Genomic DNA, 14,563 nt, shown 5'->3' with positions numbered 1-14,563 from the left:
GTAGCATTCCTCCATGGTCTCTGCTTCAGTTCTTGTCTTAGGTTCCTGCTTCAACTTCCATTGATGATGGACTGTAGTCTGTCCTTTCCTCACAGAAGTTGCTTCTGGCCAACAGAAATCCAAACTAGAACAGTTCATACATGACTAGCATCTAGAAAAGTCACCAAGCGCTCCAATCCTGCTGCTTCCTCTTATTCCAACTTACCCTGCTCTGTGGTAGGCAACACTCTGTGTATCACAGGATAAGCAGCTAGTGTACAGGGGCCACAGCAGAGCAGAAAGCCAGCCAGCGCAGAGAAGCTAACCACCATAGCAAGTCTGGGGGACACGTAACCCTTTACGATGAGGAAACATGGCAACAAACAAACAAGGTGTGGCTCTAAACTTTGCATTTTTTATGGTGGGCAGTCATCATTTGCTCCAACAGCCATCTGAAGCCAATAGTCCTGATTACTGAAAACAACAAAATTGTACAAGTGCTCTCCTCCTTTGTGGAAGCCGTGTTCCTTCTCCCTCCATGCAACGGGGCTGTCTGCAAAGCCTTGAACTGTCAAGGTGACCCATGGAGCCAACTTCGGTTCATCAAAGTAGTGACTGAAAAAGAAAGAAAATTCTTATAAACAAGAGGTCAAGAACATCCACAATAAAGAAATTGTCAAATGTTCTAATTGAACTGAGACTCTATTTTGATTTCTAAAAACTAGGCTATGTGAATTAAATACTTGGTGCTACATTATGAGTTTCATAAAGATTAACTAACATATCACTCAGAAGACAACTGCAGTAGCCTGGAAAACTCACTTAAGCCAGGAAAATAATCTCCTCCCTGCCCACACAACATGATAGCCTCCCTTCTACTAATGTGGGTTTTGTTTGTTTTAAAATATGTGTGCCTGTGTCGGGGTCAGAAGAAAACTTGCAGGTCCTCTGTGGATCCTGGCAATCAAAGTTAGGCTTAGTGTTTAACACTCACCTACCATGCTCAAGGCCTTGAGCTTGATTCCAAGCATGGAAGGATAAAAAAGAAAGTAACCTAGGGTCTCTTTATGGGTCTACGTGTCTTAGAATTCACAATGTAGCCCAGGCTGGCTCTGAACTCATCCACCAGCCTCTGCTTCCCAAGTGCTGGGATTAAAGGCATATACTATCACACTGGGCTCCTACCTAATTCTGAATGAAAGACTTTGTGTAATTCTTAAACATAAGATAGATCGTAATTTGTCCCACTGAACGTTGAAGTGTTTTCAAGTAATGTTATACTTTTGCATAAAGATGGCTCAAAACAGAACCAGGAAAATGTGCAGCTTGGTGCAAGAAGCCTACAGAGGCTCTGCTTCCTTTTCCCACAGGGTTAGGTACTTTCAAATCTCATCTTCTTTATCAGCAAGAATAATTATGTCAGGCCCCAAGAGATGGCCCAGTCGTTAAAAGCACTTACTTCCAGAGGACCCAAGTTTGCTTCCCAGCACCCACATGGGTAGACGTACAGGTGCCGATTAACTCCAGCCCCGGGGAGTCTGAATCCCTCTTGGGGCCTGCAGTGGCACTCAAATACACACGGACATAAATAAAACAAATCTTAAAAACCATAAGATTTGTGTTGTTGTTTGGCTGTCACTATATACTTTGAGCCAAACAATGAAAAAAGGGATACATTGGAGGGGCCCTGCCTTGTACTGACCACACTAACTGAGGTGCTGAACACGCCCATGTAGCACCAACAAGTGAGAGACGTAGTCAAGAAGAGTTCTCACCACAGCTGTTCCAGAAGGACAAGTATCTTCTCTGGCAACACGAAACCTGTGATTGTACACAGACAAGCTTGGGCTGCCACTGTGTTTGGCTGTGGACAGCAGTAGGTTGATATGAAATTATGAGGTTCATTATTTCTGCCATGAAAAGGAAAAGGAAAAGAGTATTTACAACCACTGCATAACCACATCCACAGTACTGAACTCATACTGAACACAAGCAATGAACTCCGGCGTTCATATACCCACAGGTCCGCGTTGCAGAAGACGGCACCAAGCCAGTCGAAGAACTCCAGGGCATTGCAGGCCTCCTCCGGCTCCCCTGCAAGGCTGCTGCTCTGAAGCACTGGGCACTGCAGATCTCTTACTGTGCTCAAGGCCACTTTTGGCTGATGCTCCCGAATTTGGTATTTGGAAAAGTATGACATCATTGTTGATTCTTCTGTACCTTAAAACACACCAGGCGAGACCGAGGCAACATTGTTACAACTTGTCTTGATTCAACTCCATTCCCCTTTCCTTTTTGGGTTGTTTTTGACACAGGCTCTCAGTCTATAGCTGGCCTCCAATGTATGCGCCTCCTACCTGCTCCCCTTCCCTTTATAGGCATGTATCACTATGCCCAACACCTTTCTCGCTCCCTTTTGGGTTACAATGAACAGATAAAATTAAAGGTAAAAGGTTAAAGGTGGGGTGAAACTGATGCCAGGCAGTGCTAGTTGCTTTCCACTGCTTATGCTAAAATACCATGAACCCTTTTCACCTTTCCTGGAAATTACACGACGCCTCCAAGTCAAACCCACATTCGTTTTACTTGCTTTAACAAGAACATCCAAACTTTGTATATAAACCCCAAAGTATTCCCTATATAGGGATGTTAGTGAAGTCTACAGAAAGAAGTTTATTTGTATAATCTAATAGGAAACAGCAGAGGAACTGAATGATAGCAGAAGCCCATGCTCATTCCTGTGAAGACCCAGGAAAATCTAATCTATCTTTTCTAAGAAGTTTGTGCAAGCAACAGCCTTGGGAGATAGAAAAAGACGGCCCCTCTAGAGCAGAGGACAGGCTGGCTTACTGTCTAGTAACATAGTGATCCCCTACCATCTGTGGGCAGAACAGGAAGCCTTATACTCCCACTATAAAAGGACTGGGTTCCTAAGGCTCTACCCCCCTGTTCTGTAATGTAACCTATGTTACATGCACCAACTCTATGACACGCTATGCCAAGTGGGATTTGGTGAACTTATTCAAATGCTGATTCTCCTATTTGCTGATTAAGTCTAGGTGCCAAACTGGATTAGTGGTAAAGTTCATTTCTAGGTGTGTCTGGGAGGATGTTTCAAGAGGAGATTGGCATGTGACTTCATGGACCAGGTATTGGAGCCCCACGCTCACGGTGGATGGTCATGTGGGTTATTCCAAATGCTGGGGCCCAGAGAGAACAAGGCCAAGTCAAGGTAAAATCACTCTTCCTCCTGGAGCTGAGCCACCGGGTTTCCTGTGCTCCTGGATACAAAGCTCCAGATGCTTAGGCCTTTGATCTTGTCCTGAGAGTGACAATATCAGCTTGCCAGCAGAGGGCTTCCTGACTTGTCTATAGCTACTACTGTGAGAAATCAAATCCTTCACCCTTTGACCCAGGACTTGCACCCATGACACCTGTGGCTGACTTTGCTGGCTGGTAGAAAGTGTGAAATCTCTGGACCATCCTTAGTTTCTCTGGTAGTAATTGGTAGTTTAGGAATAAGAAGCTACAAAAGGGCTGGAGAGATGGCTCAGAGGTTAAGAGCACTGACTGCTCTTCCAGAGGTCCTGAGTTCAATTTCCAGCAACCACATGGTGGCTCACAACCATCGGTAATGGGATCTGATGCCCTCTTCTGGGGTGTCTGAAGACAGCTTGCATGGACAGTCCTTGGAGACTGTTGCTAACTGACAGAAACATCAGTAAACATCTTCCCCTCTTGTGTATCTGCTGTATGTAGAAGGAGGAGAGGCATTGTGCATTATAACATTTGGACAGAGAGAAGCCATGTTGGGCCAAGAGTGTTGAGGAACTTCCCATGAGGAACAGACAGCTGTAGAGTTCCAAAATGTACTTTGTTTCCCTGTCCTCCGAAGGGCATCCTACACCACCATAATTCCTAATGAATTCATTACAACCTTGTAATGGGCCAAAGATACACTTCCAAAAGGAGCAATACGTGTAGAAGTTGTAAGCAAATTAATATACTTGATGAACATTAAAGCTGGTGCTAAATTTAGTATTCTAATCAATTAAAAGTCATAACAAATGGTATCTGCCTGGGTTACTATCCTGTAATAATGATAAACAGATCATACACATATAATTATAGTTGATGCTGATTTAAAATTCTAGCTAAGCCTTTTTAATGTAAGCAGAGGGAAAGAAGAGATAGATTACAAGTTAGCTACTCGGAAGCCACTGTGAAGCTCTCTAGATCTGCAGAAAACCCAAGAAAATTGGGACAGATGGCTTCAAAACTCCCCCTGAGCTAAAGTGCTGAGGACATCTGGAAAGCCAGAGAAGCTCTGTCAGAATGCCCACAGACCTGTGTAGACAATATCTCCTGACCATGGCAGTATATCACCACTCGATCTCCATTACACCCAACAGATCTCAAAATCATTGTTATCGTTGTATAATTTACACTTCATACCTGTATGATGCCAAGCCAAAAGGAAATCAAACTTCAAAGGCTTCTTTTCTTTGAAGGACCAAGATATTCTTCTGTATTTCTTAGAATCCAGGTTAAGGGATAAATCCATTAGATCAATGGAAATGACTTAAAGTAGAAAGAGAAATATTTTGTTTCATTCAGATCATACAGAGTTTACATTGTGGAGAAACGTCTAAAGTTTTGGTAAGTTTGTGAGTAGTACAGATTATTTTGTTCTTCACCTTTTGACTTCCTCAAAAACATATCCCTCAGCGGGCTATTTCTAGTGCTGAGAGCTGAAAACTATAGTTGTTTAAATACTTAAAATGCTTCCTAGATCAAAGATCCAGGGCAGAGGTCTTCAGGAGATCAACTTCAATCTACCCGTGTCTGTGGTAGCCTTAGTAATTGATGTCCATACCAGACAGTTTCCTCAAAACCACCTCTTCACCTGTGAACTTCCTCCGGTAATCATAAAGAAACTGTGTACAAACACACCACGTTGTTGCTTTCCCCTTCAAGCAAGGGGTAGTCCAGTCCTATAACCCTTATTAAACTTGGTGTACAGCCAGAAAGGAACAATTTAACAGTACCAACTAATCCCCCAAGAAGTACAACCAATAGCTCCTTGAGTCAGGATTTCAAAGGCAAGAACCCTACTTTTCTGAATAGAGATCAGAGGTAAGGCAAACATTTACGTTTTATTATAAGAAAACTGACTTGCTAGACACCAATGGTGCACGCGCAATACTTACTAAACCTCATACTTTTTCTGCCAGAATACCGAGATGGATGGCCTTGGAGTCCAGTCTCTTCATAAGTATCTTTATCCAGTGATAAAATTAATTTCCCTACAAATCAAACAATAGCTCCTATAATAGAGAAGTTAAAATACGGCTGATGTTCTCTCTACAAAAGTTAGGCGTCAGAGCGGCGAAATGTCAGTGTAAGAACACGTGAAGAAACTATCCACAGCACATTGATACTATCAAGCAATGTACCCAACTAGTCTGGAACTTTGCTCTGTAGCTGAGGCTGGGCTCAAACTGGTGGCAATCATCCTGTTTCAGCCTTCCGAATACTGGGACTGCAGGTGAGAGCCACCAGGCTTGGTGGTATTGTCTACCACACATACATATGTAGATATTACAACAGCAAAACTAGAAACAACTAAGTTTGTATAAAGGAAGAAATAAACTGTGGTCTGTAAATTACTCCAGATATCTTCTTTAAAGTTTAATTTAGATTAATGTACTTGTATGCCTGGTTGTAATTACACCAAAGAACCTGCCAACATCAGAAGAGGATGTCCGATCTCCTAGAATATGAGTTGTGAGCTGCCATGTGGGTGCTGGGAACTGAATCTGGGTTCTCTACAATGACAGGAATCGTTCCACACTATTGAGCCATGTGCCCACCCACCCCCACTTCAAATACCTTCAAAACATTTAAAAGCTTTATGTTAAAGCCAGGTAGAGATGTGCTGGTTCGTGTGTGCAATCCCAGCACTTGGACAGCTGAGGCAGGAGGAAGGAAAATCTGAGGCCACTCTGGTCTAAGTGGCAAGATCCCACCTCAAAAAACGTCTAAGTCACAACTATATGCATTTAAGCAGGAACGTGTCTATGTCATAAACTCTGGGAAATAAGACTACTGAGAAAAAATGTCCACCAATGTGTAAAAATGTTACGCTTGCTGGTGCTGGTGACACAGGTCTTCAATCCCAACACTCATGAGGCAGAGGCAGGTTAAGGCCAGCCTGTTCTACAGAGTGAGTTCCAGGGCAACCAAGGTTACATAGAGATACCTTGTCTCAAAACAAAACAAACAAAAATATGTATGCTTATAAATTCTTAAAGAATAAACATCAAACCGTGCCATCTAAGAAGAAAGTCAGGGGCACAAAGATGGGCTTCATTTTACTCTGTTTAAAGCTATACGACTTGACTTTTTAAAAAAATTATTATTTTATTACTTTTATGTGTGTGGGTGTTTTGTCCTCATGTTATATCTGTGCACCATGTATGTATCCGGTGCCTGTGGGACCAGAACGGGGCGCTGGGCTTACTGGAACTAGAGTTACAGACGGTTGTAAGCCACCAAGTGGGTGCTGGGGACTGAACTCTGGTCCTCCGGAAGAGCCACCAGTGCTCTTAAATGCTGAACCATCTCTCTACCTTCCTTAATTTTTTTTTTAAAGCAGTGCTATTTCTTTTCTAATGAGGAAAGGAGAAAAAAAATGAATGCTGTCACCATTTGGTAGGAGAGCAACAGTATTATCCTCATCAATACTTGTATTGTACGTTAATGCAGAGAGTGAACCTGTAAGAAAAAGTCAAGAAAAGTCATTAGGTAAATAAAATAGCACAACATTTATTTATGAATTATTTTCCCATGACAACAAACTTCCAGGTAGGTAACAGTCAGTATGTAGCACAGCTCTAACGCATTCAAAAAACCCAATACACCCCAGAGATAAGTTGGAACACACACATATGCTATGTTCCAGCTAGATCACCCCACTACTCAGGTCACATTTGGGGTCTTTTTGTGAGAGTTTACTTGCAGACTAGAACCTATAGTCTTGGGGATTCTAGCAGAAAGGTGTGCCACAAAGAGGCAAGAGGACAAAAGTTTGATGTAAAGTTCTAAGTTAATATTCAGAAACCATTTGAGCAAGTTAAAATTTAAAAACTTCTTCATGGTCATCTGTAGGGATTCAACCTATTTCACTGAGTTATTGCAAGGGCTAATTAAATTTGGTAAGATATTTAGCTATCACATAAAGAGGACACAGGAAAGAAAACGACAACACTGATGGATAGAGAAGGGACGCATGCAGCTGACCACATGATCTATCCTCCACGGGCCCTTTTACAAGCACACGAAGAGCCCCAATATTTTCCTGAGGTCTTCCCATAGCTCTCATTCTGTTTGTTCCTATGAGACACTAAATGCTTCCTCTTACCTTTCTTTACAAAGGTGTTGATGAATTCATGTGTAATTAATTCATGAAGAGGTAACTTCTTCACAGAGTAATAGGGTCCCATTTCCATGACCAGGTCTTTTAGTTTTTTTGATAGCAGCCCACACTCAGGAATAAGAAATGAAACCTATTAGAATGTAGGAGTACAAACAAAGTTATATTTTATGAAGATTAACACTATGGTTTTAGAAATGGAATATCAAAATTGCTAGTTATTCCTTCACAAGTTTTGGTGGGACATACAAACATGGGTAACGTGAAGATTTGAACATGCTTGGTCCAGGGAGTAGCTCTATTAGGAGGTACGGCCTTGCTGGAGTGGGTGTGGCTTTGTTGGAGGAAGTGTGCCATTGTGGTCATGGGCTTTGAGACCCTCATCCTAGCTCCCTAGAAGCCAGTCTTCTCCTCCTAGCAACCTTCAGAAGAAGATGTAGAACTCTCAGCTCCTCCTCCTTAAAATCATGCCTGCCTGGACGCTGCCATGTTCCCGCCTTGATGATAATGGACTGAACCACTGAATTTGTAAGCTAGACCCAATTAAATGTTGTCCTTATAAGAGTTGTCTTGGTCACCGTGTCTGTTCACAGCAGGAAAACCCTAGATAAGACAGATGTGTGCACAAGCACACACAACACACACACACACACACACACACACACACACACACACACACACACAGAGTCACCTCCACACACGCCCCCAGGCCTCAAGACAGGGTTTCTCCGAGTAACCCTTGCTCCTTGCTGGTCTGGAACTTGCTCTGTATATCAGGTTAGCCTTGAACTCAGAGATTCACCCATCTCTGCCTGGGTTTAAAGGTGTGCATCACCTAAACTTGCTAGGCAACAATTCTTTTAATCTATTAATCTCAGGCAAACAGATATTTGACTATTCAAGTTTTTTATTTCTGTATCTCAATGTGAGGCAAGAGACTAAGCAGAAATATTGTAATTGAAGTATTATTTGAATCTCATCTTTTGCATATAAGTAGTATATCTTATGTCCTTCACACCTTATATTCAAAGAAATAGAGGATAATTCAACAAGTCTTGATTTGCTTACTCTGGAGTCATGAAATCAAAGAAACTGCTCCTGAGAACACAAGGAATTTAGGGACATTCAGTTAGTAAGAAGTTATATAGAAGGAGAAGTGCTCCTGGAAGCTTCCATTTCCTAGACATACATCTCTGACCGCAGGCATAACTTTCAACCAAAGAGATGTAAAATCCGCGCGGATTTCAAATGATCCCCAAGCGCACATCTAAAGTCCGTTCCGCAAAGCTCCAACAACCAGCCTAACCTGTTCCTTACGGACAAAGACATCAGCTAATTTATCTGAGAAACCTATCAGGCCGATATTTAAGGTGTAAAATGCTTAAGCCCTTATCACCTTAAGGTAAGTGTTTTTGGAGTTCCTCGGTTGTCAAACCGCGTGATGCTTTGGAAAGAGTCACAAGCTGATTCACAGAGAACTGCACAGACTTAGGGAGCAAGTCGGCTACGTGTTGTGCAGGTTGCATTCCTAACTCCTCCGTGCCTGCCCGACCCCCGCATTGAGTTACCCAGGGTCTCAATCCTGAACCAACCAGCCAAATTCACAAACTAAAACTCCGCTGTTCCTCATAGGACCGAGCGCCACCCTGCGTCTGGTGCATGCTGGGAATTGTAGTCCTATACAGTGCCAAGCAAGGCAAATAGCAAAATGAAGTGACTACAGTTCCCAGCATGTCGAAGGACGAACTCGGCCCACCCTCTGAAGCCGAGGAGGTCTTGCCGGGTGATGCACGGCGTGATTCTACCTTAAATCTCTCCAGCCCAAGGGAGACCGGGTGGACCTGACTCACCCTGTAATTATGATAGTGCGTCTCCACGAGATGCTTATGGCGAGACTTATCGTGGCCAAAGTTGGATTTCTCACAGACCAGTAAGTGCCGAGGCGCCTCCTGAAGCCTGCGCAGCGTCGCCATGTTAAGGAAGTGTCCAGGCGAGCCTCTCCTCCCGGCCCGCCCCTCGGCCCGCCCCTTATCCTACCATTCGCCGCTTTCTGACTACGCCCCTCCCTCCACCACGCCCCAACCCTTCTTTCCTTCCCTCTCCCTTTCCCTTTCGGTCAACTCCTGGGGGCACTGAGTCTGAAGGTTCTCAAGAACCTGGCACGTCCATTCTATCCGACAGAGTTTTTCCCTGGAGGAACAGTGCACATACCTGGGATGGACCCAGAGAAGGCCTGCACCCTTCCACCTTATGAAAAAGGGGAAGATAGGACAGAGGAAAGGCCTAGTACAGTCAGAAAATTCATTTGCTATGCGGCACACTGTTTTCCTGGCTCCTCACATGATCTGGTTCCTAATGCTCACCCACCCTTAAGTTCCCACGGAGCCTTCCCAAAAAGGTATAGGAAATTGTGGAGGAAGATAATATGGCATTTCTGCATTTTCATTTCCAACAGGACTTCTTTGCTTTGTTTTTCGATTACTTGATTCATTTTTTTTTCATTTCCAACATTACTATTTTGTGATTTTCCCAAAATCTCAGTTTCTTTGCTGAATTGTACTTCCATGTACACTGTCGCTGTCTTCAGACACACCAGAAGAGGGCATCGAATCCCATTACAGATGGTTGTGAGCCACCATGTATTGCTGGTAATTGAACTCAGGACTTCTGGGAAGAGCAGTCAGTGCTCTTAACCGCTGATCCATTTCTCCAGCCCCCATAGCTAATTCTTTTTTTTTTTTTTTTTGGTTCTTTTTTTCGGAGCTGGGGACCGAACCCAGGGCCTTGCACTTCCTAGGCAAGCGCTCTACCACTGAGCTAAATCCCCAACCCCCCCCCCATAGTTAATTCTTAAAAGCCATATTTCTCTTCTCTCTCTCTCTCTCTCTCTCTCTCTCTCTCTCTCTCTCTCTCTCTGTGTGTGTGTGTGTGTGTGTGTGTGTGTGTGTGTGTGTGTGTGTGTATGTATGTATGTACAGCTAACGTTCCTCTCCAGGTCCTTGATTGAATTAATTTTTTGTTTGAATCTTTCTTGAGGTCTTAAAGTATTTTTACTAGTAAACTTCTGAAATCTCCCAGCATTTTACCTATTTCAGTATCTCCGAATCCAGTTGCTAAGTCATTTTGTTTTGAGGCAGGATCTCATTATATATCCTGGCTGGCCTGGGACTCAATGTATACTCCAGGCTGCTCTCACATTTGAAGAGATCCACCTGCCTCTGCCTCCTGAGTGCTTCGATTAAAGGTGTGCCTCACCACGCCCAGATAATTGATTTTGTTTTGGAAGACTCCTGTTGCCATGGTTTTTTCATTCATCCTTCCTTTGTTTCTGCGTGTGGTTTTGACATACGGTTATTACTGAGCACCCTACTTTCCAGGACTCAGTCACCAGTATTCATAAAAGAGTAAACACATGGCTGAGACAGTAACAAAATGGAAGATATAGAAATACACCCAAAGTTGCTGTTATTACTAATAGCCATGAAACAGAAATTTACCATACTAGTGTAGAATATGCTAGGGAGTTAACGACTATATAGGGTAAATGTGAAAATAGCAAGAAAATGAAAGCAAGCCTAAGGAAAGAAAGAGAAGGGGGGATGGGAAAGTGTGTCATGGATGGAGAGTGAAAAGGGAAAGGGTTTAGGGGGAAAAAAACAAAAGGGGGAAATCTCAAAAATAAAAAATCTTGAATACTGAATTATATAAATACGAGAGAAGTAAAAGGAAAAAGAAAGTAGTGGAGAATATGAATAAGATGAACATCTGCATGAGGTGTGAAATGTACGAGAGAGAAATAAAAATGCTTTTAAGGCATGTGATAAAGAGGAAACACTAACAGTGTGCTAAGAGGAAAACGGGAAGAAAGGTAGAAGGAAAGGGAGAAAGGAAAGCGAGGAGATAGATGTTGAAGCAGCCTCTTCTGGAGTGCTTGGAATAGGCGAGGAGAGAGTGTCATTGACCTTGCAGACTCTTGTCTTGAGCCTGTCTTGAGCAAGTGTTATGTGTCCTCCCGAGCTGTCTTGTCATAACTTCACCTTGTTCTTCAGGCGTCTCTGCTGACCGCACTTAGCTTTTCAGTCTATGCTTTGACTTCTCTCATTCTCCAGAGATTCCCCAGGTCATACTTCCCATGGTGCTAATGTTCTAGCTGAGGGTTGTCTCCTCAGTCCTTTGGGAAAGAGGAAAGAAACCAGAGCACTGCCTGTGTGGGCAGAGAGCTTGTCTTGCACTTTTCAATCTCTCTTAAGTATTGATTGTCGGCTGGGAGATGCAGTTGTGGACATCAGATAGTCTATTGGAGCTTCAGAGTTCTTAGGATCTATAGCTAAAGAATAATTCTTCTATGACACTGACATTTTGACAAAAAAAATACACAAATAGTAATTGTGGAAATGAAAGAAAAAAAAGAGTAAAGACTCAGAGGGTAAAGTGTTACCAATAGACATGACTAAGCAGAACAAAGGATATGACAAGGTCGAGAAAACCATACCTTCAAATATCAATAAAGAAAAGAAGGAACAGGACCACAGTATTCAAGAACTCTGGGTTATGATCAAGTGACAGAAGTTAAGAATCTATGAGCCAGCAAGGAGCTGAGATCAAAACTAAAGGTGTAGAGAATCTATTCAATGAAATTATAGCAGAAAAAAAAACCAACTCAAATTTAGAGAAAGATCTGGGCATCCAAACACAAGAGACGTTTACAACCTCAAATAGACAACGGCCAGACCCTTTCCAGGACATGATGAGGACGTAAAAAATGTAAGGAAAAGAAATAATATTAAAAGCTGTAAGGGAAAAAAAAACATTAACTCAGCTACAAAGGCGAAGACAGAAGAATAACATATATCTTTCAGCTTCACCCCTGAAAGCTAAGAAGGCATGGAACAATAATATAACAAGATCTGAAAGCACATAACTGCCAGCCAGGCTTGCTGAGTGCAGCACAAACATCGTTTAAAATCAGTGCTGAAGCCAGTGCTGTTGATCAGTTGGTAAGCTTCTTGTCTAGCATATACAGATCCCTGGGTTCTGCCCCCAGAACCACATGAGCCAGGTATGGTGGAAAATGTCTCTAATCCGAACAATTGGAGGGTGAGGGCAGGAGAATCCGGAGGGTAAGATCATCCTTGGCTTTGTAGCAATTTGAAATCAGCAGGAGCTACATAAGACTCCATATCAAAAAATTAATTTCATCAAATTAACTTAATCATTGATGGAAGCCAGGTAGTGCTGGTCACACCTTTAAAACCAACACTCTGGAGGCAGAGGCAGGAAGATCTCTGAGTTTGAGTCCAGTCTGGTCTACATGTTCAGTTCCAGGACAGGGAACTCTGTGTAGAGAAACCAACAAACAAAATAAAATCATTGATGAAATGGAAACATTTCAAGACAAGTGAAAACAAAGACAGCTGAAGATCACCAAGGTAGCACTTACAGATGATGCGTCAGGGAATATTGTACACAGGGGAGAAAGAATGACTTTTTTAGTCATGAGAATGAGAAAGAATAGCCACAAGAGGCATATCTGAGTAAAGAAGTAGGAAGGCATCTATCATACAAGCCATCATACAATCCCTTCATGCTGATGTAGGGAGGGCACAAGCCATGATCCAGAAAAATCAACCAACAAAATAGCTTTAGCTGCATACAGGGCGTGAAGCCAGCTCAAGGGAGGTATGAATGTTACAGGCAGCAAAGATGGAGGGACAGAGCTATCCAAACCCTTTGAAACTGGAGCTCCAGATCACAGGCACAGAATTTGGTATTTTCCTTGCTGTGTTTCAGTCTTTGGCTGGATCATTTCTCACTGTGCCCCTCTGGGATGCTTATTCTGTGCCATTGTATGCCGGAAGTATGTCATTTGCTTTTTGTTTTGTTTTGTTTTGTTTTGTTTTGTTTTGTTTAACAGGAGGTCACAGTTAAGAGATTGCCCCGAGTGTCAGAAGAGACTTTGGACTTTTGAAGAGTGTTGAAATTGATACAGACTGTGAGGACTTTTGAGTGGAAATATGAGAATGGCTGGGCCATTGTGCTGTTTGGTGGCATATTAAAATAGAAGGCTGTGTGTGTGTGTGTGTGTGTGTGTGTGTGTGTGTGTGTGTGTGTGCGCGCGCGCGCGTGTGCGTGCTTTTGCATGTGTGTCTTTTATTCGAGAATTCAGAGCATTTGGATGGGCATTGAGAAACTCAGTTTCCTTGTGAGCCGCCAGAAAATAGAGCAAATTAGTTCTACTGCTTCAGGGTCTTGCCTCAGCAAAACACCACATGAAACTGCCTCAGTAAGATACCATGTGAGTCTGTATCAAATGCACAACCAGAAACTTCCACTTCAATTTACAATAACCAAGATATGGAACTTGCTTAGACGGCCATCAATATGAATAAATAAAGAAAATGTACTGGGTGTGGTGGCACTTGGGAGGCTGAGGCAGGGGATTAACTGAGACTTTGAAGCCATCCTGGCTTAGCTAGGAAGTTGCCTGCCGACTGTGGCTCAAAAAACAAAAGCACAGAAAAGAAAGCAGGGCTTGGGCCAGCACACAATGGAATTTTTTTTTAGCCACGACATTTCCAGGAGAATGGATGGAACTGGAGATCATTATTTTAATTGAAGTAACTCAGGCTTAGAAAAACTACATGATTTCTCTCATTCGTGGAATCTGGATTTAAATATGTGCATATAAAGGTCATGAAACCAGGAAGAAGACCATAAGAGTTAAAGAGAAGATCCTGAGGTGGGAGGGAGAATAAAAGGAAGTGGAATAGATGTGCAAGAAGGAGAGACTGTGAAGAAGAGGGGTGTTGCAATAATAACAACAGAAAACACTAAAAATAAAAGCAAAGGTGGGGCCAACAAGAAGGGTAGGGGAAGTGAGGCCAGGCAGTTGGGGAAGGAATGAATACAAACAGCAGGTAGTGACAAGTACTATAGAAAAGACATAATGGAATCCATTACTTTGTATGTTAATTTTAAAATTAAATTCTACAGTAATCAGGCATAATGACTCGTGTGCATAGTCCTACCATTTGATAGGCTGAGGCATTACTGTGAATTCAAGCCCATCCTGGGCTACATAGTGAGTTCTAGCCTAACTATGGCTACAGAATAAAATGCTGTCTCAATTTCCCCACCCCCACATAAATA

General features: G+C 42.7%; 1 protein-coding gene across 2 annotated transcripts; it reads right to left on the bottom strand.

Annotated features, from left to right (window-relative positions):
- Positions 1-374: 374 nt before the first annotated feature.
- Positions 375-9,407, bottom strand: Rpp40 (ribonuclease P/MRP subunit p40). 2 transcript variants are annotated; one of them, NM_001399354.1, is given in 8 exon segments: positions 375-594; positions 1,755-1,889; positions 2,001-2,199; positions 4,435-4,560; positions 5,190-5,285; positions 6,688-6,756; positions 7,403-7,547; positions 9,265-9,407. In NM_001399354.1, coding segments are annotated over 8 exon segments (1,092 nt in total). In that variant the 5' UTR covers positions 9,388-9,407; the 3' UTR covers positions 375-395.
- Between the last annotated feature and the right edge of the window lie 5,156 nt (positions 9,408-14,563).

Source organism: Rattus norvegicus, chromosome 17 (genome assembly GCF_021556685.1).
Source record: "Rattus norvegicus strain SHRSP/BbbUtx chromosome 17, alternate assembly SHRSP_T2T, whole genome shotgun sequence".
Taxonomy (NCBI): domain Eukaryota; kingdom Metazoa; phylum Chordata; class Mammalia; order Rodentia; family Muridae; genus Rattus; species Rattus norvegicus.
This window is presented reverse-complemented; position numbering and strand designations above follow the sequence as displayed.